At 46.4% G+C, this 25464-nt stretch overlaps 2 protein-coding genes across 2 annotated transcripts; both read left to right on the forward strand.

Moving 5' to 3' along the window:
• The first annotated feature begins 5889 nt into the window (after positions 1-5889).
• On the forward strand, positions 5890-6807 carry LOC146072891 (olfactory receptor 5AR1-like). The gene has a single exon (XM_083180070.1). It carries the CDS (start codon positions 5890-5892, stop codon positions 6805-6807), a length of 918 nt encoding a protein of 305 aa, XP_083036196.1.
• A 14946-nt stretch (positions 6808-21753) lies between these two features.
• Positions 21754-22707, forward strand: LOC146072892 (olfactory receptor 5A2-like). The gene has a single exon (XM_083180071.1). It carries the CDS (start codon positions 21754-21756, stop codon positions 22687-22689), a length of 936 nt encoding a protein of 311 aa, XP_083036197.1. The 3' UTR covers positions 22690-22707.
• The last annotated feature ends 2757 nt before the right edge of the window (positions 22708-25464 follow it).

Raw genomic sequence — 25464 nt, forward strand, 5'->3', positions numbered from 1 at the left:
TCTGTTCCTCCTCCATCCCCTTGTGTCTCCCATCCTCCCCATTCCCCCTGTGTTTCTCAGCCTCCCCATCTCCTGTGTTTCTCAGCCTCCCCATCTCCTGTATTTCTCAGCTTCCCCATCTCCTGTGTTTTTGTGCCTCCTCCATCCCCTTGTGTCTCTCATCCTCCCCATCTCCTGTGTTTCTCAGTGTTCCAATCCCACTGTGTACTTGACCTCCCCCATTCCCTCTGTGTTTTTCAGCCTCCCCATCTCCTGTGTTTCTCAGCCTCCTCAACCACCCATATCTCTCAGCCTCCCCCTGTCTCCCAGGCCAAGGACAAACATAATAATTGTGGGAGGAGGGGGCGTTCCATCTATTATTTATTTATTTATTAACAGTTTCTTATATAGCGCATACATATTCTGCAGCGCTGTACAGAGAATATTTGAACACTCACATCAGTCCCTGCCCCAGTGGAGCTTACAATCTATATTCCCTACCACATGTACACGCACACACAGACATTACAGGGTTAATTTTTTGGGGGGGAGTCAATTAGCCTACAAGTATATTTTTGGATTGTGGGAGGAAACCAGAGTACTCAGAGGAAACCCACGCAAGCACGGGGAGAATATACAAACTCCACACATACATGTATCTGTTGCCAGGCCACTTCCCATTGCGATACCACGGGTGCTTTTATTTAGACTGAAAACAGCGATCGCAGCAGATACCTCAAATACCCCCTTAGACAGATACAGGGGATACTCTAAATGTTGCAGGCATCGCATCAATTGTGTTTAATTGGGGTATATGCCACAAAAGACCCCCAAATGTTAATGCTAGTTAAATTATTATTTTTACCATTGTTCATAACCTAACTTATAGACTAAATAAATGAAATCACTAAAGGATTTAATGTTCCTAAATGCTGTGATAAATACTACACATAATAACAACAAAATAAAATTAAAATGAAAGGAAACAGCTCACTAATTGGATGTTTTCAGAATAACCCTAATTAGTAATTAGATCTCTGGGGCAGGAGATAATTGTACTCAGGGGTCACTGAGATTTATATAATAGTAATACAGGATTCCGTCCCAGTAACCAAGAGATATGTGTGACTTGGATGTCAGACGGTTCCATGCAGACAGATTACAGACCGATACAAGTCTCTTACTGCAGGTCTCATCATTATCTATGATATATGGTGCATGGATTTTCTGCTTGTGTATAGTGGGTTTTATCCTTGCTGTAATTACATTGGTTATGCACACGTAAGAGGTTTCCCTGTAAGGAGTATGATTATCAATGTAGTGTTAATAGATTATTTTTATCGACTAGCGAAATGCTTAGTAAATGAACAGGAGAAAAAGTCTACATCAAATCCGTATTTGCTGTGCCTTCAATACAGTATCTATTCTTCTAGGTGGAATTGCACAAAGTCAGAGAGTTTGTAGGATTGCAGTCAGGTGTAGGATTAACCAATTACACCAAACAGGTGGTAAATGAGCATCATTTTAAAATGTGTTGGTTGAAACACAGTCATCAACTGAAACAGAAACAGCTGTGTGAGAAGCTTAAAACTGGGTGAGGAACAGCCAGACTCTGCTACAAAGGTGAGGTTGTGTAATAAACGTGGAAAATTGTTAGCACATTGAAATAATATCTAGAGTTGTTAATGTATCTGAGTCACATTAGTCACCTTAAACAGGTAGGTACATTAGGCTGTATGTGTATATAGATATATAGATATATATATAGATATATAGATATATATATATATATATATATATAGATATATATAGATATATATCTATGTATATATAAAGCAACAACTGCTGTTAGTTGATTGAAGAGGATTTGTTTCATGTAAATATGATTCAGTGCCTCAGATTAGTGTCTAGTCTCACTGAAAGGGAAACAGACACTACCAAAGGGTGGCCAAATGGGTGCTGTCAAAAACATGTATATATTGCCCTCAATGAGCCACTGATATTGATGAAGGAAGCAGGATCCGCTCCTATATTTACCGCCCCGATGGTGTAAAGGTGGAGGAAGGACCATTTTGGTCACAAGAATTTGTGCATTTTCCATAGAATTCAGGTTAAGTTGAAGTAAGTGTATTTACCGCTGCAGTTCACCATGGGAGTGTTATATCCTGTTAGGATTGCATTCGCAGCATTGTTCTCCTTCGGTGGTGAAGATGAAACAAAAGTCCACTGAAGATCTGGATGATGTGGAAAAAGTCCTCCAAAAGGTGGCGGGACGGCTGGTTGGGTCCCAATAAAGTGCAAAGTGCATAAAGTGGCAGTTGGGGGCAGGTGGGTGTGCAGTTTCTAACGCGTTTCGCTGTCTCTAAGGGACAGCTTTTTCAAAGGCACCCTACCTACCTTGCCCAGTGACCAAAGTCATCCCTAGAAAGTCTCCTGGTCATTGCAAACATTTACAGCAGTCTATAAAGTAATTAGGAAACTGAGACTTAATATACTGTAGTTCCCCTAATATTCTGCCTGTAGTAGTAATAATATTTATCTTAATGGAGGGATGACTGGCATCTCACCCAACTTCTTTTCACTGGCCATTACACAGTGTCCTTTTTTACTCCCCACAGCCTCAGTGGCTCCTCATCCTCACAGACCATGGTATCTAGCACTCACTGATGTAAATTCTTTTCCACTTGCTATACAGGGATTGGTGGTTTGGATCACATGACTTGGTCCTGTTGTGCCATTGTTGGTTAGCTTACCAACTCCAAGATAGCTGGACCCAGTAGACAGAGGGGGGAACATGCAGAGGGGAGGACACTAGTGACAGACCTGACCCAGAAACAGGAGCAGCATACAGCCGTCTCAGAGCTATAGCAGTACTGGAATCCCCACCAGAGGAGAGATCCCATCTCCAAGGTAAGTGACATGGGGTGAGATTATATGGGATGCGCTAAATGCGCATGTTTTATTCGCGCACCACATCGCCGCAAATCGCACTTTTAAAAATCGCACTTTTCAGTCAAAATGCGCATATTTAATGTGATGCGCATTGGAGGCTGAAAAGTGTGAAGAGGGGCGATTTGCGGCGAAGTGGTGCGCTGTATTTAGTCCTGAAAATGTGCGAATTTCATGTCTGAAAATCGCACATTTGCAGGACAGCGCAAAGTGTAAAAAAAAAAACGAGCGCGGGGTCCCCCGCCCGAGTATAACCAGCCCCGGGCTAACTGAGCCGGTGCTGGTGACATAAAATCAGGGTCCCCGACAAATCGGGGTCCCCTTGATTTCATGAAACCAGCACCAGGCTCAAGGTCCGGCGCTGGTTCCCAAAATATGGGGGACAAAGTGACTAGGGGTCCCCCGTATTTTAAGAACCAGCACCGGACACAACCAGCCAGCAGGGTAATGCCACAGCCGGGGGAAACTTATTATATAAGCTCCCGCGGCCAAAGCATTAACCCCCTGGCTGGTCAGCATGGGCAGGGGTCCTGGGGAAGTGGGGACCCCCCCAATGAAGGGGTCCCCCCCCTCCAGGACTTACCAGCCCATGCTGATAGTCCGGGGCTGTCCCCGATACCCCTGGGCGGTGGGCATCGGGCTGATGGCTTGTGTAAAAAAAGAAGTAAAACTATTGTTTTATACTGGCGAACTATGAGTCCCAGCAAGCCTACCCCGCATGCTGGGACTTGGAGAACCACAAGTCCCAGCATGTGGGGCATTAAAGGGCCCGCTGGCACTTGTAGTTCAGCAGTACAAAAAATAGTTAACAAAATCACACTGACACACTGTAAAATAAAAGTTTAATACATACCAAACACACACACACACTGATACTTACCTACCTTGAGCCCGTAGGTCGGTCCCTGGATCCTGGGTCCGTCCTCCGGGGCTCCAGGACAGAAGAGTCCGGTTCCGGGGCCTTGGTCCTGGTTCCGGGGCTGGTCCTGGGGTTCCGGGGCTCCTGGGCTGCAGAATCCGGGGTCCGGGATCCGAGGTAGTCCCCAGGGGTACCTAAGGAAGCAAATCCAACTCACCTGGTCCCCGGCGACGACCTCGGAATCCTCTCCGGTGACAGCGCTGGTCCCATCTGCTACCCGGCTCGCAGGACTTTGACAGGCGCTGAGATGTTTCCTCCTCGGCGTCTCTGCACAGAATGATTTCTTGGCCAATCAGGAGCCGAGAAAGTCGGCTCCTGATTGGCCAGAAATCATTCTGAATACAGACGCCGAGGAAGTAACATCTCAGCGCATCTAGAGCATGAGACCCTGTCGGAGACCCTGATTTTATGTCACCAGCACCGGCTCAGTGAGCCCGGGGCTGGTTATACTCTGGCGGGGGACCCCGTGCTCGTTTTTTTTTTTTATTTTAACCCTTTATTTTATTTTTTACAGCAGAACCCTGCACAGAACATTGCGATCTGTGCAGGGTTCTGGCTAATTCGCCAAACAGACCCTGGTCTGAAATAAGTGCGAAAATTAGGCACCTAAATAATGCGATGTGCAAATGCGCATTGCATTAAATAAGCGACTTGTATACTTTTCTATACGAAAACATCTGGATGCGATAAAAATGCGAATTAATCTCGCATTTTTATTCAGCATACCTTAACGCACATAATATGCGATTTCAGTCCCTTAGCGCATCCCATTAAATTAACGATTTAATGGGAAAATGCGATATCGCCATTTTGTGGTCTAATTACCGCAAAAAAAGCAAAATCGCATCCCATAGAATGTCACCCATGGTGTCTATCACTAAGAACTGGCAAATAGGTCTTAAGACATGTTCTGTTTATGTTAGGAGCTGACTATGAGTACATCAGTTCCCGGACCGTCCGTTTTGTACTATGCGATGCGCGCTCCCGCGCATCACATAGTACGGTACAAAAAGTATGTGCTGCACATACTTTTTGTACTAGTTAAACATCGTTTCGGATCGCATTGCATGCACTAGACATGCACTAGGCATGCGATCCGATACGATGCATGCTAATTAAGACCCAAACGGATCCGTTTAACGGACCGTGTATGGGCACCTTAAGGTCTGTCGATACACATCAATAATGTCATGTTTTTTGTTTGTTTTTGACAGCAGTATTCAATGAGAAAAATTCGCCGTGTTTTATGGCGAGTTTGTGCTATTTTCGCGTTGGAAGGAGCATTTTGCTCTCCAAAAGTGAACCACCCTATTCAATGTGATATTTTCGCCATCTTTTTAAGTGATTTTTGCCGTGTCTCTCCGTGTAGCAATTCTCCATCTTTTCATGGAGAACTGGAATGTGAACTTTTAAACTCAAAGGTTTTTTTTTTTTAATTTTGGTGTAAAAAAATCAGGATTTTTTTCTGTGAAGGGGCATGTTATTTTTATTCATGTGAATATATATTTCATTTAAAAAAAATCTCTCATTTAAAAAAAAAGCTCTCGAGCCGCTCATTAGATATTCATATATTCACTGCACCCGATCATTACATATGCACGATCGGGTGCAGTGAATACTGGGTCCCCCGCTGGCTATAGGGGGGGGGGAAGCTTGTGCTGCCTGGGTCCCGGGGAGCCCTCCTCCCCTCCACATATGTTCTTGTGCAGCAAGGGAGACTTTAATCTCCCTGGCTGCCACCATCCCCCGGCTCCCTGCCAGCTCCCTGCCACGGACGTTCGTCCGCTGCAGGGGTTAAGACTCGCCGTGAGTGGCGGCGAGTCTTAACCACATTGAATAGTGGGAGCAGGAGTGGCAGCGAGCCCTCCGGAACAGGGCGAGTGCATGGCGAGAAAAAAAATATCTCGTCATGCACGGAGAATTTTTCTCATTGAATACTGCCCTTTGTGGCATTGCTCATTTTGGAACTGTTTTCATCTGTGTGAATTACTGTTTTGTTTATAACCGATATTTGTTTTTCATACATATATACAGAGAACACAATGGAGATCATAAACAGTACTGAAGTGAGAGTGTTTGTGTTTTCTGGCCTTAATATTAATGGACAACTTGCCCCATTCCTCTTCATAGTCTTCTTACATGTCTACGTGGTGACTGTAGTGGGGAACATCGGCATGATGGCCATTGTCCATATCTCATCTAACCTGCACACCCCAATGTACTTCTTCCTGAGCTACCTCTCTCTGGTGGACCTTTTATATTCAACAGTTATAACTCCTAAGATGCTCTCTGACCTTCTCTCCAAGAGGAAGACCATCTCCTTTGTTGGGTGTGCCCTTCAGTTCTTCTTCTTTGATGGACTGGCAGTTTCTGAGGTTTTACTTCTGGCAAACATGGCGTATGACCGGTACGCTGCCATCTGCCACCCTCTCCATTATGTGTCTATAATGACCAAAAACGTATGTGTGTATCTGGTTGTCCTCGCTATCTCCGTTGGCTTCGTGACATCATCTGTGCAGACCAGCTGTATATTCAGTCTCCAATTCTGTGGATCAAACCTTATAGACCACTTCTACTGCGACGTCCCACCACTGCTCCAGCTGTCCTGCTCCGACACCTTCTCCTGTGTCACACTAACAGTTTTTTTTGTAGTTTCTTGCGCCATGGGGTCATTTATAATCATCCTGATCTCCTACACGTTCATCATTTCCTCCATTCTACAGATTAATTCAGCTGAGGGCAGGCGGAAAGCCTTCAGCACCTGCTCCTCACATCTCACCTGTGCCTCCATCTTCTATGTGTCTGTTTTCTTCACTTATCTACGCTCTCCCTCCAATGTCTTGAAGAAACAAGACAAGATGGCTTCTGTCTTGTATACAGTACTGACTCCAATGCTGAACCCACTTATATACAGCCTGAGGAACCAAGAGGTGAAAAGAGCCATTAAGCAGCTATTGTAAATTTTACTAATGTAGATATAATTATCTCATGTATTAGGATAGTTTTGTGGTTCTATCAATCAAGGTAATTTACAATTGTGTGGTTTGATTCTGCACAAATCCAAATGTTAAGGATCTGAACCAAATTTGGAAGTCACCTAGATAGTTGGGACCCCCCAATGAAGGTGTTCCCCCTCCCAAGGAACCCCCATGGGCTAAGGTGAAACTAGGGATATTCTAGGCTCTCCTTGGTGGTGATTGCCGAATTGACAGCATTCAGTAAGGTGCATAATATTGTCTTTTACAGGAGGACTACAATTCCCAGCAAAACTCCTTCAAATGCTGATAATTGAAGAACCACAAGAGCGGGCATGTGGGGCATTAAGAGCCCATTGGAACCTATAGTACCCCTGTAACAGAAATGTTTGAATGAAGTCAGAACACATAGATCATTGTCCCTGGTGCCACTTGGTCCACTTGTCCAAGTAGATTCCGCTACATGAGGAGGAATCCATACTCACCTAACCTTGTGATGCTCGGTCCTCTTCTCCAGTAGTGTCCAGGGGTTTAATAAAAATTCACGAACTTCTGAATAGCTGAATTTCCCATTCGACACATGAGGTACGTGCCTACAGGTGGCACGTATTTGAGGGCGGCATACTTGGTTGCTTGTGTTGGTATTATTAGTCAGTATTGTAACTGCAAGATATGTCCACTGTACTGTACAATAGGCCATTTTGAATAGGAGTGTAAATAGTAAAACATGTCCTTCTTAGTAAATATGTATACTTCTTAAAAAAATTATAAAAAATGTCATAATGTTTTTTATTATTCATCATAATGACAAATCAAATAAAACTAGGCAAGGGGGGGTCAGCCATTACTAGTGTGCCTAGGGGCCGGATTAAGGGCTGAATGGGCCTGGAGCTGGAAATGTTCAAGGTTCTATTAATGTCTAGGTCAGTGGTAGCCAACCCTAGTCCTCGAGAGCTACCAACAGTGCATGTTTTGCAGGTCTCCTCACAGAATCACAAGTGAGCTAATTAGCTCCATCTGTGGATCTTTTAAAATGTGTCAGTGATTAATGAGTGCAGCTGTGCAGCAGCTAGGTTGTCTGGAAAACGTGCACTGTTGGTAGCTCTCGAGGGCTAGGGTTGGCTACCACTAGTCTAGGTCATGTCTAGAACATGGTCGATGCGTGAAAAGGTCATTTTTTTTCCCTTCTTTTACTGACTCGTGGTATACTTATACGATGTCCATGTCGACATATGTTGACATAGACACAAAAATAAATGAAAAATGGATGTTGACTCTTTCATGTTCATGTCGACCTTGTGTTTGTGTTGACCTAGAGTTTGCCAACCATTTCTAGGTGTCGAGCTACTCACCATTAGTGGTCAGCCTAGTGATTGTTGGGGTAGGGGTCATAGGGCTGTATGCAGGTTGACACACATTACGGGATCCACTAAAGGTTGACAAGGCTTAGGTGGTTGACACATGAAATAGGTCGACATGGCTAAGGTCAATCGGGTCGAAATGTCGACACAATCATTAGGTCAACATTAGGAAGGTCGACAGTTGAAAGGTTGTCATGAATTTTTCGGTACTCTTTACCTAGAAGGGCGCCCGCGATTGGAATCGCGGGCGTCGGGGGTAAAAAATCGCGGCCATCGCGGGCATCGTGGGTAAATCGCGGGTACATTAAAAACGGGTGCCCGCGATGACCGCGATTTTCCCATAGGGATCAATGTTAAAAACGGTGATTGACCGCGATTTTAATGTTAAATGCCTCAATGCCCGCGATTTGGCCATAGGAATCAATGTTAAATGGGCCACAGAGCCCTAATAGTCACCGTGAACTCTGAAATGGCCCCCACAATTGTTAACGCCACCCCACGATCAACGTGAACCCGAAGCGTGGCGAGCGCAGCGAGCCCGCGAGGGGCGGCGGTACGCGTCCTCCGACCTTTTCATGCCCTACTATCCACGTCGGCGTGGAGTTGAGAATAGAATAGTGTGGCGAGCGCAGCGAGCCACCGAGGCCCGAAGCGTGGCGAGGGGACGCGGATACCTTCACAGGTAAACGCGTCCCCTCGCGGGCTTCACAGGTGTCCTCTTTTCGCCACGGACACCTGTGAAGCCCGCGAGGGGACGCGTATAACTGTGAAGGTATCCGCGTCCCCTCGCGGGGCTCGCTGGGCTCGCCACGCTTCGGGCCTTGGTGGCTCGCTGCGCTCGCCACACTATTCTATTCTCAACTCCACGCCGACGTGGATAGTAGGGCATGAAAAGGTCGGAGGACGCGTACCGCCGCCCCTCGCGGGCTCGCTGCGCTCGCCACACTTCGGGTTCACGTTGATCGTGGGGTGGCGTTAACAATTGTGGGGGCCATTTCAGAGTTCACGGTGACTATTAGGGCTCTGTGGCCCATTTAACATTGTTTCCTATGTAAAAATCGCGGGCATTGAGGCATTGAACACTAAAATCGGGTCCAATCTCATTTTTAACATTGGTCCCTATGGGAAATCGCGGCCATCGCGGGCATCACGTCGCACCCGATTTTTAGTGCATTCGATGGTCGCGATGGTCGCGATGGGCGCCCTTCTAGGTAAAGAGTACCAATTTTTCAAGTGTTTTTGTCCCGAATTTCTCCCTCCACGCCCTAGTGAATGGCAGAGTATGAGATACCACCTGACGACACATGTCGGCTCAATTTTTTTTTTTTACTTGTGTTGACCTTTTGACTGTCGACCTAATGCTTGTGGTGACCTTTGGACCCATAGACCTTAGGCATGTCGACTTATTTCATGTGTGGACCTAAGCTCTGTTGACCTTTAGTGGTGGACCTAATGTATGTTGACCTCCATAAGTGTCGACCTAGGGACGGTATTCCGATTTTTGTTCAATCATTTATACCAGAACCATGCCATGTCGGCATGTAGAACCAGGGCCGGTGCAATTCACTTCGGCACCCCAGGCAAAATGGGGAGGTTTGCTACTGACATGTGTGTGGGGGGGAAGAGGCCACCTCTGCTCTACGGGGGTGCTACCAGCAGCTGCCGCTGAACTGCTCCGTGGGGGGAGGGGGGGTGCTGGTAGTGTGGGGGAGAGAGACCTTACTTCTCCCTGGAGGCAGTGCCCTATGCCGACTGGGATGATCAGCGGTTGGCTGCTTTCCTGCTTTCATCCTTCTTTTCAACTCAGTACCGCCCTCCAGTGGCCTGTGAAGAACCCACACACTATACACCCCAATGTCTCCCGAAATATATAAAAGTAAAAAAATTGCATAAAAGTGTAAAAATAGAAATGCAATTGTGATACTTATGATTTACGGGAGACCATGTGGCAGCTGGTGTCTGTGTAGTGATCATCGTGTTGTCATGGTGATGGGCCTATATTTATGTGGGGGCCTGGAGCTGCAGCTCCATACGCCCCATTGTTTAACTGGCCCTGCGATGGGCACACGCACCCCTAAATCAGCCCATGATATCTCCTCTCCACCAATGACCAAACCTGCGTGGTTTCCATCAGACCCGCCAGTTCTCAAGGATTAGAGACTATGAAATCTCATGTCAAAACCTTATGCAGCGGTGGATGCCTTTAGGCTGTATGACTTTGGCTTACAATAAAACACCCCTGTAGTGATCATTATTGCTGCTTATCAGCGTCATATGACACAACCCTCAGATTTATGATTATTTTATGCAATGTATATCCATTGCTCATAATGAAACATTATAATATTTCTCCTTGGGATTAGGGTTGATTCTAGACCAAGTAGAGGCAAGGGATAAAAGTCTCTTAGGTGCCCGCCCTTTTTTCTCTGACGCGGTCCACTCTGAAGAAATCGATCCTTCCTAGACAGACCCTTTCTCCAGTCAGTATTCTCTTTTATGGAAGGGATAGGGATATAACCAATGTAATCATCATACAATATTGGTTCAATCAGACTTGTGCCCTCATTGCCACGCCTGCCACTTAGAAACATAGAAACATAGAATGTGACGGCAGATAAGAACCACTTGGTCCATCTAGTCTGCCCCTTTTTTTAAACATGTTACCTCAAACCATATTTGATCCTTATTTTTTGTAAGCATGTTTAAATTGTACTACTGTATTTGCGTCTACCATCTCTGTTGGGAGGCTATTCCACTTATCTACTACTCTTTCTGTGAAAAAATTATTCCTCACATTTCCCCTGAATCTTCCTCCCTCTAGTTTCAGTGCATAGTAGTAGTAGTACGTTTATTTATAAGGCGCCGCAAAGTGTCTGCAGCGCCGTACATAGCAAACAAAAAACAAATGACAAGGTAACGTACAGGGTGTGTTGAAAAATACAGTATGAATAGGGGTATAGCTGGTAGAACTAAAATCAGCATCAGTTCAGAAGTAGGTGTCAAAATTGTCGAGGAGACTGAAGATGAAGTAGAGGAAGGGAAGAACAGGACAGGAGCACAGGTGAGGTAAAGAGGTAGGGTGAGTACGTGAGGAAGGAGGACCCTACTCAAAAGAGTTAACATACTAAAAATAGGTGGGTGGACGAATGAAAAACAATAGGATAAGTAGGAACGGAGGGGAACGGAGGCAGGATAGGAGGATCAAAAGAGGTTAGGAGGAAGGATAGGCTAGTCGAAAAAGTGGGTTTTGAGGGAGTGCATGTCCTCGTGTTCTGTTGCTCCTCTTCCTGTGAAGAATGTCTCCCACCTGTACCTTGTTAAAACCCTTGATATATGTGAAAGTTTCTATCATGTCCCTCCCTATGCAACCAAGCATCTGACTTGCCTTCTTCATTGCTTTGTTACATTGCCTACCTTCTTTTAAGTCCCCTGAAATAGTGACACCTAGATCCCTCTCTTCCTCAGTAGTTTCCATTATAGTGCCATTTATACTATATTGAGTCTTTAGATTTCTGAGACCCAAGTGCATGATTTTGCATTTTTTGGCATTAAACTGTAGTTGCCATTCTCTTGACCATTTCTCTAATCTACCTAGATCCTCAATCATTTGTTTTACCCCTCCTGGTGTGTCTACCCTGTTGCATACCTTTGTGTCATCTGCAAAAAGGCACATTTTACCCTTAATTCCATTTGCAATATCACCAATAAAGATATTAAAAATCACCGGTCCAAGTACAGATCCCTGGGGTACTCCACTTGTAACCTTTCCCTCCTTTGACTGTGCTCCGTTTACTACAACTCTCTGTTTTCTGTCCTGCAACCACGCTCTTATCCATTTAACTATCTTAGAATCCAATCCCAAGCTTTCAAGTTTATTTAACAGTCTGCGATGTGGGACAGTGTCAAAAGCTTTACTAAAGTCTAGATAAGCTACATCTACAGCCCCACCTTGATCTATTACTTTAGTCACCCAGTCAAAAAAGTCTATAAGATTTGTTTGACATGATCTTCCCCCAGTAAACCCATGCTGTTTTGGATCCTGTAAATTGCTGGTTTTGAGATATTCTACAACTCTTTGTTTTAAGAGTGTTTCCATCAATTTCCCTACTACTGATGTAAGGCTCACTGGTCGATAGTTGCTTACCTCTTCCTTGCTTCCACTTTTGTGCAGTGGGACTACATTCGCTGTTTTCCAGTCCTCTGGGATTACTCCAGTAGCTAGTGACTGGTTGAATAATTCTGTTATTGGTTTTACCAGCTCCCCTTTAAGCTCTTTTAGTATCCTTGGATTTATCCCATCTGGCCCCATTGATTTATCCACTTTCAGTTTTGAGAGTTCTGTGAGGACTTTCTCCTCTGTAAATGTACTTGTCTCTCCCTCAGTTTTCTGACTATACTTGCAACTTAACTGTGGCCCCTTCCCCTCTCTTTCAGCAGTGAATACTGAGCAGAAATAATTATTAATATTATCTGCTATTACATTGTCCCCCTCAAGAAAACTTCCACTCTCTGTCTTCAGTCTAATTATTCCACTTTTTGTTTTTCTCCTTTCACTTATATACCTAAAAAAAGTTTTCCCCCCTTTACCCACTGACTGGGCCATTTTCTCTTCAGCCTGTGCTTTTGCACATCTGATTACCTTCTTAGCCTCCTTCTGTCTAACAAGATACACCTCTTTGTCCTCATTCTTCTGCGTCTGCTTAAATTTCTTAAAGGCCAACTTTTTTGCTTTCACAATACTTGCTACTTCTTTTGCAAACCACAATGGCTTTCTTTTTCTTGTGTTTTTCCTAACTCTTTTGACACAAAGTTCTGTTGCTTTTAGAATTGCACTTTTTAATTTTTCCCACTTATCCTACACACTTGCTCCCGTGTTATTTAGCCACCTGATTTCTGTGTCTTCTCCAAACTCACTGTGTCCCCTCCTGCTCCCTGCAGGGACATCTTAACATTAGCCCGGGCCCCATGGCAAAATAATTCACTGGGCCCCCCTCTCTCTCCCTCTCTCTCTCCCCCGCTCCATGCCGGCAGTGTCATCCGGGCAGCAGGGATTCAGGCAGTGGCAGCTGGGAGCATGTAGCGCTATCTGCCAGGTGGCGGGTGGTAAGCGCTGCTGCATTCAAAAAGACTTTACGGACACTGATTGGCTGAATTATCTCCGCCAATCAGCGTCTGCCCAATCTTTTCAAATTCAGCAGTGCTTACTTCCTGCCCTGCTTCCGGGAAAAAGGCGCAGCACTACAAGCTCCCAGGTGCAGTTGCCTGGATCCCCCCTGCCCGCCACCCGCCGCCGCAGCCTCAGCAGCTCCCCGAGGCAGTGCCGTCTTCCCCATCGGGGTGGGCGGCAGGCCCCTAAAATCCTTGGGCCCCTGGGAAAGAAGGCACTTGCCCCCTGTGTCTCTCTGGCCATAAGCTCATTGTGTCCCCTCCTGCATCCTGCATCACTCCAGCCACAAACTCACTGTGTCCCCTCCTGCATCCTGTGTCTCTTTAGCCACAAACTCACTGTGTTCCCTCCTGCCTCCTGCATCACTCCAGCCACAAACATACTGTGTCCCCTCCTGCATCCTGTGTCTCTTTAGCCACAAACTCACTGTGTCCCCTCCTGCCTCCTGCATAACTCCAGCCACAAACACACTGTGTCCCCTCCTGAATCCTGTGTCTCTCCAGTCACAAACTCACTGTGTCCCCTCCTGCATCCTGTGTCTCTCCAGCCACAAACTCACTGTGTCCCCTCCTGCATCCTGTGTCTCTCCAGCCACAAACTCACTGTGTCCCCTCCTGCCTCCTGCATCACTCCAGCCACAAACTCACTGTGTCCCCTCCGGGATCTCTCCAGCCACAATCTCACTGTGTCCCCTCATTCCTCCTGCATCTCTTCAGCCATAAGCTCAGTGTGTCCCCTCCTGCCCCTTGTTTCTCTCCAGCCACAACCTCACTGTGCCCCCTCCTGCATCTCTTTAGCCACAAACTCACTGTGTCCCCTCCTGCATCCTGTGTCTCTTTAGCCACAAACTCACTGTGTTCCCTCCTGCCTCCTGCATCACTCCAGCCACAAACTCACTGTGTCCCCTCCTGCCTCCTGTGTCTCTTTAGCCACAAACTCACTGGCATATATTCAATGCCGTGGGCGAGCGGTGACTGCGAGCAGGACTTTTTGCTCGCAGTCACCGCTCACCCTGTCAGTATTCAACTGACCCCCCTCATTCGCAAATTCCCCCTCGCTCCGTTTTTTGAGCGAGGGGGAATTTGCGAATGTGCCTCCAAAAACTGCGAGAATCGAGGCTAATTACAGCGAGTTTGCTGCACTAGCCTCGGCTCTCGCAGTTTAGGGGAATCCTCGCCGTTCTGTGACTGCGAGGATTCCCCCGGAACGTTGCATAGTGCGAGCGGCCGGCGCGGGGGTTAAACTGCGAGGATCACTGGTTTTCTGTGATCCTCGCAGTTTAACCCCCTCGCCGGCCGCTCGCACCGGCATTGAATACTTGCCACTGTGTCCCCTCCTACCTCCTGCATCACTCCAACCACAAACTCACTGTGTTCTCTCCTGCATCCTGTGTCTCTCCAGCCACAAACTCACTGTGTCCCCTCCTGCCTCCTACATCACTCCAGCAACAAACTCACTGTGTCCCCTCCTGCCTCTTGCATGACTCCAGCCACAAACTCACTGTGTCCCCTCCGGGATCTCTCCAGCCACAATCTCACTGTGTCCCCTCCTTCCTCCTGCATCTCTTCAGCCATAAGCTTAGTGTGTCCCCTCCTGCCCCTTGTTTCTCTCCAGCCACAAACTCACTGTGCCCCCTCCTGCATCCTGTGTCTCTTTAGCCACAAACTCACTGTGTTCCCTCCTGACTTCTGCATCACATCAGCCACAAACTCACTGTGTCCCCCCCGCATCCTGTGTCTCTCCAGCCACAAACTCACTGTGTCCCCTCCTGCATCCTGTGTCTCTCCAGCCACAAACTCACTGTGTCCCCTCCAGCATCACTCCAGCCACAAACTCACTGTGTCCCCTCTGCATCCTGTGTCTCTTTAGCCACAAACTCACTGTGTCCCCTCCTGCCTCCTGCATCACTCCAGCCACAAACTCACTGTGTCCCCCCCGCATCCTGTGTCTCTCCAGCCACAAACTCACTGTGTCCCCTCCTGCATCCTGTGTCTCTCCAGCCACAAACTCACTGTGTCCCCTCCTGCATCACTCCAGCCACAAACTCACTGTGTCCCCTCCTGCATCCTGTGTCTCTGATGCCACAAACTCACTGTGTCCTCTCCTGCATCCTGTGTCTCTCCTGCCACAAACTCACTGTGTCCTCTCCTGCATCCTGTGTCTCTCCTGCCACAAACTCACTGTGTCCCCTCCTGAATCCTGCATCTCTCCTGCCACAACCCCGCTGTGGGCCTGATTCAGACCTGCTCGCTAAGCTGCATGTGATTGGAGCCCAGCGAGCAGGTTAACGCCGCCCTGCCAAACGCACACATCTGCTCACTAGCACCAGCACTAAGGAAAAATGATTTGATGGTTACTTACCATTGAATGATCTTTTCTCCTCTCCTCAGCACTCGCAGCCGCCACGTGACCCAGGAGTCACTCCGCGGCTGTAAGGATTTCCTGCACAAAGGGACGGCTGGGATTGACTCCCAGCGTTTTCCTGGGCATGTCCACTATTTTTATTGGCACGCCCATGAGACAACGGGGGTCCACCCCGGCACGCCTCCCACCTGTCAGGCGAAATATGCAGAGGCGCTCACAGCCGGTACCTGCACATGTGCATTACTGAAAATGCAGGTCTGCATCGGCCACTGTGTCTCCTTGAAATTAGTTTTTTTTTAAAGATACATTGAAAGAGCCATTATATTTGTCCTTAAGTGTTAAAAAAAAGTGCATGATCCAGGCCGATTCTTGTGTATGACAACTGAATAAGCGTGGACCAATGAATGGACAGGACCAGTGGTGGTTTTTACCTATAGGCTGCAGCACCTCAGGACTGGGGTGACAGCACTGGCTTCTCTGTGACTGGCAGTAACTTCCTATTGGAAGTCCAACCTGCCAGTCACCCAAGGCAGTCCCATTGGCAGGTATTCCCTCCCTCTGGGATGCCTCTATTGGCTGCTGCAGCAGAATCCCATAAAAATGGGTTCTGCGCATCCGCAGTACAGAGGACGATACTGCGCATGCGCCGGACCCGGGACCCGGAGCCGTGAATATTCTTCTATGGACTGCTGCCGAAGCAGCCCATAGAGTCTGGGGGCCTGCACATGCGCAGTACCAAAAAAGCTACTGAGCATGTGCTGGTCATGTGACCGCCACGGGGGTCAGGACCTGCAACGGGGTCAAGCGGGCACCGGCAGTGGGGTCCATCAGCAGCGGCAGTGAAGGGGGTCCCCACACTGCAGCAGCCCTTCCCCACAGAGGTAAGAGCCACCACTGACAGGACACATTAGCAAGCTTTAAAAAATTGTTTATACAAGATAATGGAAGTAATACTTTCACTGGCAATATCATCCCCTTTTTAAGCTTATGTGGACACCCCTGAGGTAAGGTTTTTATAGAAACCAATTAAGCTACCTTTTCTTTTGGGAGACAACTTGAGTACATGGGGGGTCAATTTACTAAATGCTTTCAGGACCCACTTCTTCCCCAAACCCAGCCATCTCTCATCCTATCCCTCTGTTCCACGCTCACGGAGTCACCCATCTGTGTCACTGCTGTCAGCCTGCCTGTCCTCTTTAGAATGTAAGCTCCTCGTGGGCAGGGCTTCTCTTCCCCATGTGCTTCTCACTCCCTTACTTAGACTATCTCCTACTCCATACTCCCTACAATGGCTCCTAGACCTCAGTTTCTGCCCCCGCCCCCCGATACTTATTTCAGTGCTTATTCTTTGTCCCGGTACAGCCTGAAGTGGGACCACAATTAGAATATACAGCCAATCAATGGGAGGCAGGCACATGTGCACGTAGCTCGGATTCACCTCAAGAGTAACGGAGCGTTTGCGCCACAGCAACGCTGTATAAAGACATATTTGGACCATATACTTGTCCTACATTGTCTTGTACTGTTTTCTTGTTTCGCTTATTTTGTTTATGTAGTTTGTTGGCGCTGCAGATCCCTGTAGGTGCCATGTAAATAAACATAATAATAATTATAACAATAATAATAACATACGGATGTGTATTTTATTCCATCATCCATAATATGTTCCGGACACTGGAACTGTAATCCTTTGTGTAGAGGTAAATACATTCACTAATTGGTTTGTTGCTATTTTATACTGATTAGTGTCATTATCTCTGGGGCTGGAGATAATTGTCCTCTGGGGTCCCTGAGATAGCTATAATAACGGCCCCTCCGTCACTGCAGTGCGATGTACTGTGAATCCCAGGTGTCAGACAGCTATGTACAGACAGCGGGGAGACCCACATACCATTCATCTCCCACCTCAGGTATCGCTTTATCAATTTACAGAAATATAAGACAAAATACTGGTGGCTGAAATACAAGGGAACAGTGTTACATGGCTTAAATACAATCCTAGGCATGGGCATGACTATACTGTGTACAAGGGGGCCTCTGCTGTGGGGCCCAGAGGCTAAGGGGGCCTGGTCCCAGGATATATAGTTGCATACCGATTTACCAGATGTGTCTGTTACGGGTCTGATCCATTGCCCAGCCTGAATTGTGTGATACTTTATTGTCAGTGAGAGGAGTGTGTAGCGGCTGTTATATTAGTAAGGGCATGATATGAACTGGAGGGCACTATGATGTGTCTTAATCTGATCTGCTCATTGTAGTGTGGAGGGTATGATAATTTTGCCTAATAAGAACTGGGGCACTATAGTGTGGCATAATTTGAACTTGAAGACAGTGGCGTAGATAATGTAAGGCAGCCCCCGCTGCTGCTTGGGGGAGCTGGGGCTGCGTGGTCGCCGGGTGCCGGCACCCACCCGGCAGCCGGCGCACTGATTGAGTGTGACAGACAATTATTTCTGAGTCTGTCACACTACACCAGGGGTGGGCAAACTCTGGCCTGCGCACCAGATGCGGCCCGCGACGCCATCCGGACCGGCCCACTGCCCTCCACCCCTCTCCTTACTGTGCGCTCTGTTAGGAGCGGAGTGCTCGGCATCCATCTCCTAGCAACAGCCATCCCCTGGCAGCAGCCCGCCTTCCCCACTGCCCGTGTCAGCTTCCTTCCGCCCGCAGTTAGACTAGTCCGCAGTGGCTTAACAATAGAGCCGCAAACTGCGGGGGCTATTGTTACGCTACTTATCCCGCCGCCGCATCTTTATTCGGCTGGGAGTCGGGGCCGCTGATCTACTAATCTGTGTCCCGGCGCTCCTGCTGGCTCCTTATGAGTAAAATGTCCATCACAAAATGGCGACCTCCTTAGAGCAGACAGTTTTTTAAGATGCTAGAGGAGGCAGCGGTGGCCTCTTCTAGCATCCTTACAAACGGTCTGCTGTAAGGAGGCCGCCATTTTGTGAAGGACATTTGACTCATAAGGAACCAGGAGGCAGATTAGTAGATATGCGGTCCCGACTCCTGGCCGAATACAGATGCGGCGGGGAGGCAGGGTAAGACCGGCAGGGAGGCAGAGTTAAATTTTGGGAGGGGGGGCTCTGATATTATCCAGTGGGGGGGGCGCAAAATTTGGCGCTACGCCACTGCTTGAAGACACTTTAATGTGGCATAGTATGAATAGGGGGCACACAAATGTGGTGTAATATGATATGACGACACTGTATGTCATAATGAGAACTCATGATAATGTGTATAGAATAATGTGTACTGGCAGCCCTACAGTGTGACATTATGTAAACTAGGGCACTACCACAGTTCATAAAATGAACTAGGGAACTACAATGGGGTATGATATTATCCAGGGCACTATTATGATGCCTAAAATGAGCTAGGGAACTACAATGGGGTATAATATTATCTAGGGCACGACGATTGCTCAGATAATGAACTAGGGCAATGTTTTGGAGCATAAAATGAATACAGAGACTACTGCAGAGAGGTGTCTCTCAAGAAGCACTAGGACAGGGGCCCAATCAATATGTTGCTATGGGGCCCACAAAGTTGTGGTTACTCCCCTGATCATAGAGACTGCACTTGAGTCAATTTGAAGTGGATTTATTATTAATACTGTGTTATATTACTATAACTTTCACATCTATGCCTTGCCATAACGTAACATTGGTGTTTTAAAGACTCTTAAATACTCTATTCATGCTCAGTAGCAATGACACAATATTATACTGCTCCCACCCCCATCATTCTCTTTTATTCAATGCTGCCGCATGCTGAGCTCGCTATATACAGTGTAATGTACTCTAGTTTCTGCAGGCATCAGGTGTGACCAGTGGCAGATCATGAGGGGGGGGGGGGTTGCAGCACAGTTCAAATTTCAAATAAGGGAGGCATAGCAACTGCAACCAACTGTCATTCTAATCTGACTCACTGGCAGTTGGTGTTGCTCCCCTATTAGAATTTCGGACTGTGCTGCAGCTCCACCTCTGGATCAGCCACTGGATGTGTCTGACTTTACAACAGACTGTGTGCCCAGTGTCTAAGCTGACTGCTTCACATGCACAGCATCTGGGGTTTAGATCCTGCTTAGGAACAAATCTTTTTAATAATAATAATAATAATTATTATTATTATTATTATTATTATTATTATTTTTACTGTATTATTTTTAACTTTATGCATTATCATATGTTCTTGTCATTTTACTTTTGTAAACTGGCTCATATAATGGTGTTGTTTGAAAGACGCACGCTCAGCATTAGAATGCAGTTTAGGGTCCAATACAGGTCATGGCATAGCTTACTGCAAAAGTCAAAGTTTGGGTGGAGGTGCCTACAGTAGCTTCTGAGACTATGGAGACAGGTCATCAGAGTAACCAAACATGACTGCACCTGAACTGAAAAAAAGTGGGGGGAGATTGCGCAATTGAGGACAGAACAAGGATTTGTAAAAATGTAATAATAACAATTTATTTAAACATTTGATAATTTAAAAAGTGGTGCAATTGCTTCAAAAGGTAAAAATGCGAATAATTGAAAGAGCTGAGTCCAGTGGTAGATAATATAACCTTGATCTCTGGCAAGTAGAGATGGGAGAAGGGGACGGTGGAATTGTCCTCCAGACCCTGAGATGGGAATTCCTTTACAGAGTGTCCTCCAAATCTGGACTGTGAGGGTATAAGTCCTGGATTAGGATTCTCTGTATTGTAAGATTTCCACTCGAGACCATGTGAGGGTACCTTAGATAGGTGGCATTCCTTCAGATGTTGGTACCTTAAACAGTGGTTTGGTGGGTAGGTATCCCGGTCTGGTTCTCCAATAGCCGGCTACCTTGAAAAAGCTGCTCCTAAGCAGTGAAACGTGTTGGCACAGGCTACCCAGCCACCCTCACTCTTCATTGCTGTTGCTCCAGACACCACCTGACAAAAGAAACCTACAAAATTATATCTAACTATTGGAGAACCAGACCGGGTTACCTACCCACCAAACCACTGTTTAAGGTACCAACATCTGAAGGAATGCCACCTATCTAAGGTACCCTCACATGGTCTCGAGTGGAAATCTTACAATACAGAGAATCCTAATCAAGGACTTATACCATCACAGTCCAGATTTGGAGGACACTCTGTAAAGGAATTCCCATCTCAGGGTCTGGAGGACAATTCCACCGTCCCCTTCTCCCATCTCTACTTGCCAGAGATCAAGGTGATATTATCTACCACTGGACTCAGCTCTTTCAATTATTCGCATTTTTACCTTTTGATGCAATTGCACCACTTTTTAAATTATCAAATGTTTAAATAAATTGTTATTATTACATTTTTACAAATCCTTGTTCTGTCCTCAATTGCGCAATCTCCCCCCACTTTTTTCTTTGCTATATAGGGACTGACAATCCCTGTTTTTGATTGCTGCAGGCTTAACCACTCATACAGACGCCCCAAACAGACACCAGTGCACCTGAACTGAGTTCACTGTGTGAAATGCTTTGCGAGTATCTCTTCCACAAAACATTTTTTTATTGTACACTCAAATCCATCTACTGGACATCGAGATACAACGCTCAGTGTTCCACAGCTACAAATGGCTAAGTACAAGTCTTTACAAGTCTATGTAGGAGTAGGACTCTTCATCCAAGCGCAGACCACTTTTTACTATAGCTAAACTCCACAATTCATCTATAACTACTTACCGTTCATATTCTGGTTACTTGAATAGAATGCAATACAAGTCTAAGGAAAAAATCACTATGGATTTACACTCTCAGAAAGTGGGAGATTTATCAAACCTTCTAAAGAGAAGAAATGAACAGTGCAACAAATCAGGTAGGTAGAAGCTGGTTAGTTGCTATGGCAATGTTTCCACTTGCCCTCTTCAGAAAGTTTTATAGATCTACCTCTACAATGTAGTTTGGTTCCTGTGCTTGAACACTCCCAGTTACATTATATGTCATTGTAGAGTGGTATGACATTGCCACTTTTACAACTTACTTTATATTGTTTTATTAATGTTTCCTTCATCACCACATAGAGAGACGTTAATGGAGGTAATGAACAGTACACAAGTGAGAGTGTTTGTCTTCTCTGGACTCACTGACAATACGACGCTTGCCAAGTTCCTCTTCATACTCTTCTTACATGTCTACATGGTGACTGTAGTGGGGAACATCGGCCTGGTGGCCATCGTCCGTATCTCATCTAACTTCCATACACCAATGTACTTCTTCCTGAGCTACCTCTCACTGGTGGATGTATTCTACTCCTCAGTTACAGCTCCTAAGATGCTATCAGACCTTATTTCCACAAGGAAGGCCATCTCCTTTGTTGGGTGTGCCCTTCAGTTCTTCTTCTTTGGGGGACTGGCAGTTACAGAAATTTTACTTCTAGCAAACATGGCATATGACCGGTACGTTGCCATCTGCCACCCTCTCCATTATGTCTCAATAATGACCAAGAAAAAATGTTGGTATCTAGTTGTCCTATCGTTCATCATTGGCTTCTTACAGTCATCAATACCAACCAGCTGTATCTTCAGCCTCCAATTCTGTGGCTCAAACCTTATAGACCACTTCTTCTGTGACGTCACCCCACTTCTTCAACTGTCCTGCTCAGACACTTTCACCTGTGACGTTGTAACCCTATTCATAATCGTTGATATTAGCCTAGGTTCATTGATAGCCATCCTGATCTCCTACATCTTCATCTTTTCCTCCATTTTTCAGCTGAAGTCTGCAGAAGGAAGACGGAAAGCATTCAGTACATGTTCTTCACACCTCACCTGCGCCACCATATACTATGTGTCAGTTTTCACTGCATATATACACCCTCCTTCCCATATCTTTGGGAAACACATCAAGGTCGCTTCCATCTTCTACTCCATGGTGACTCCAATGCTGAATCCACTTATATACAGCCTGAGGAACCAAGAGGTGAAAAGAGTCATCATACAAGCAGTGTACAATCTGGAGAAGATATAATGATGTCATGTCTTAGGGTCAGAGGATGATAAATAGACAGAAAGGCTATCGAAGCTTAATCGACACATAATTTGGGATAAGTAAATGTTAAAGCTACAGTATAAAGCAAAATTATCGTATGATCATCCAAAATATGATACCTGTTGAGGACAGAGAGTATGGATCCATATTATGCCAACATTTCTCCAAATTTATTTTCTGCATCTTATCATTGATATCTGCAGTTTCAATCAGTATAAATCTGCACACAAAAATATAATAAAATTATAATAAAAATACAGATTGAATGTCCCTTATCCAAAATACTCGGGACCAGAAAGATTTTGGATAACAGATTATATCGTATTTCAGAATGTTTTTATAGAGGACGAGACCCATTTGTGAACAGAAAATGCATTTAGGTTGTATAAATACATCAAACACATGAAATACACATATATATTTTATTTGTGAATGAAACATGGTATTAAAACATGAAACAGAGTTTGTGTACTATCTCAGGTACTGAATGTGAATGCCAAGCAATCATGTCCTTACACATATTTAGTGCCAGTAGCATATCATGTCCCCAGTAGTGTTAGTTACAGATGTCTAGTTACATATCATGTCCTTAGAAGTGCCAGTTACATATCATGTTATCACTAGTGCCAGGCACACGCAGGGGGATTTCCGAGTACCCAGAACCTCCCCTGATGGACCAGGATTTGTTTTATGAGACGGAGATAGCTCTGCCTTCGTCTCTACAGTATTTGTGGGCTGCATCTCCTCCACCATCTTTCCCTTGCTCACCTTCCCTCTTCGGCTGCTTGTCGCGGCTGATGTGGCGCTACTGCTGCTGAGCCAGGCAGGTGGCCAGTCTGGGATTGACAGGCAGCTGCTTCAATGATGGGGGCAGATCTTCAGCTGCTGCCTCTGGGTGCTGCTTAGTTAGTTTAGATCCAGGTTCTGGAAGTGGGAGGTGAGGCAGCACCCCAGGGTATGTGAATACAGTTCCTCCTACTCCCTGTTCATGCTGCCTGTTCTCCATCACAGGGCAGCCTGGATGGCCGCTGACAGCACACCAGGCTGGTCACCAGGCTGTCCCAGTCCCCTGAGCCCTAGGCTCCACCGCCGCCAAGTACTAGCCCTGTCATCTGAGGAGCCCCTGTCCTAGCAGGACCATCCTACTCCCTGTTCTCCACAGGGCAGGCCGACACCAGATCCCAGTCCCAGTATCCCTGCCTGGATCCTGAGCCCTCCGCTATGAGCATGCAATCCTCCATGGCATCGAGCATGAAGCCCCTAGCAATTGACATGTACAGTAGCTATTAAAAATAACTGGGTGAAGTGTCACAGGCAGGTTGTGAGGAAAGAAAATTGAAATAAGGGATTTTAGTGGTAGACCAACATGCGACCTTTTAACAAGAAGAATATTATGGGGTACTAGGTTGGTGGTGCTCCCAAAAGATTCAGCGAATCCTGATGTACAGTAGCTAAACAGCACTTATTGGGCATAATATGCATTACGATGTGTGGTATAATATGTAATGGGTATCATGATGTGTGGCATAATGGCCCTTATTCTGATTTACTTGGTCCAGCACGAAATTGCACCGATTTTGGGTTATTATGCTTGCGTACCGTCCGCAATGTGCATGTGCAGGTTTGTTCAACCGTACACGCACGCGACCTTGCGAGCATAAATACGATTGCAAACGAACTCACGCAAAGTAGGCATTATGTGGGCGTTGTATGGGCGTGGCCACAAAAGTAGGCGAAACTGGGGCGTAAACATGGGTGGTGACTACAAGCGCTGGGTGGTGGCTTTGCAGCACTGTGCGAGCGCTCGGAGTGTTCGCGCTCCAAATTATTCGCAACCAAAAAACAAGTCTCACACCTCGCAGGACAACCGCTTACTGGGCCAACATTTGCACCCCCCAATCAACACACACAATGTGTATTAGGCATCATGGTGTGGCATAATGTGTAATGGGCATAAAGATGTATTGCAAAATGTGTAATAGGCATCACATTGTGTGGCATAATGTTTAAAGGGCATCAAGATGTATTTCATAAAGTGTAATGGGCTTCACTTGTGTGGCATAATGTGTAATGGGCATTACAGTGTGTAACGTGACGTATAATGGGCACTATGGTGTGTGACGTAAGGTGTAAGTGGCATCACTGTGTGCAAAATATACACACACACATATGTACTGCACTAGGTCTGGTTGAGGAGAAGTTTCAAAACATAACAAAAAGGTTGTCCAAATCAGCACTTTGCATAACTGGAAACCCCCTTACAAATCCTACGTTTGCCCCTGGTCCTTGCACATATTTGGTGGCAGTTACATATAATTTCCTCAGTAGTGCTGTTACAGGTGTCACCAGTAGTCCCCGGGTGACGATGGCATTTACCCGACGTCTGTATCCCGACTGTATCCCGACTGTTAAAACACCAACAGACGGGTACCCGACGGCCACCTGCTATTTTCCCTCATGGGGGTCCACGACCCCCATAGAGGGAGAATTGAATAGGTGGCGAGCGCAGCGAGCCACCATGCCGGCAGCATGGCGAGCGCAGCGAGCCCACAAGGTGCTTTGTTGTGCTCGCCATGCTGTCTGAGTCTGGCCAGTCGGCATCCCAACATCGGGCTAATGACTGTCGGGATCCCGACTGTTGGACCCCTATACCACACCCGTAGTCCCCAGTATCATGTCCCTAGTAGTGTTAGTTACAGATGTCTAGTTACCTATCATGTCCTTAGTAGTTCAAGTTACATATCATGTCCCCAG

This window comes from Crinia signifera, chromosome 4, assembly GCF_055691185.1.
Source record: "Crinia signifera chromosome 4, ASM5569118v1, whole genome shotgun sequence".
Taxonomy (NCBI): Eukaryota; Metazoa; Chordata; class Amphibia; order Anura; family Myobatrachidae; genus Crinia; species Crinia signifera.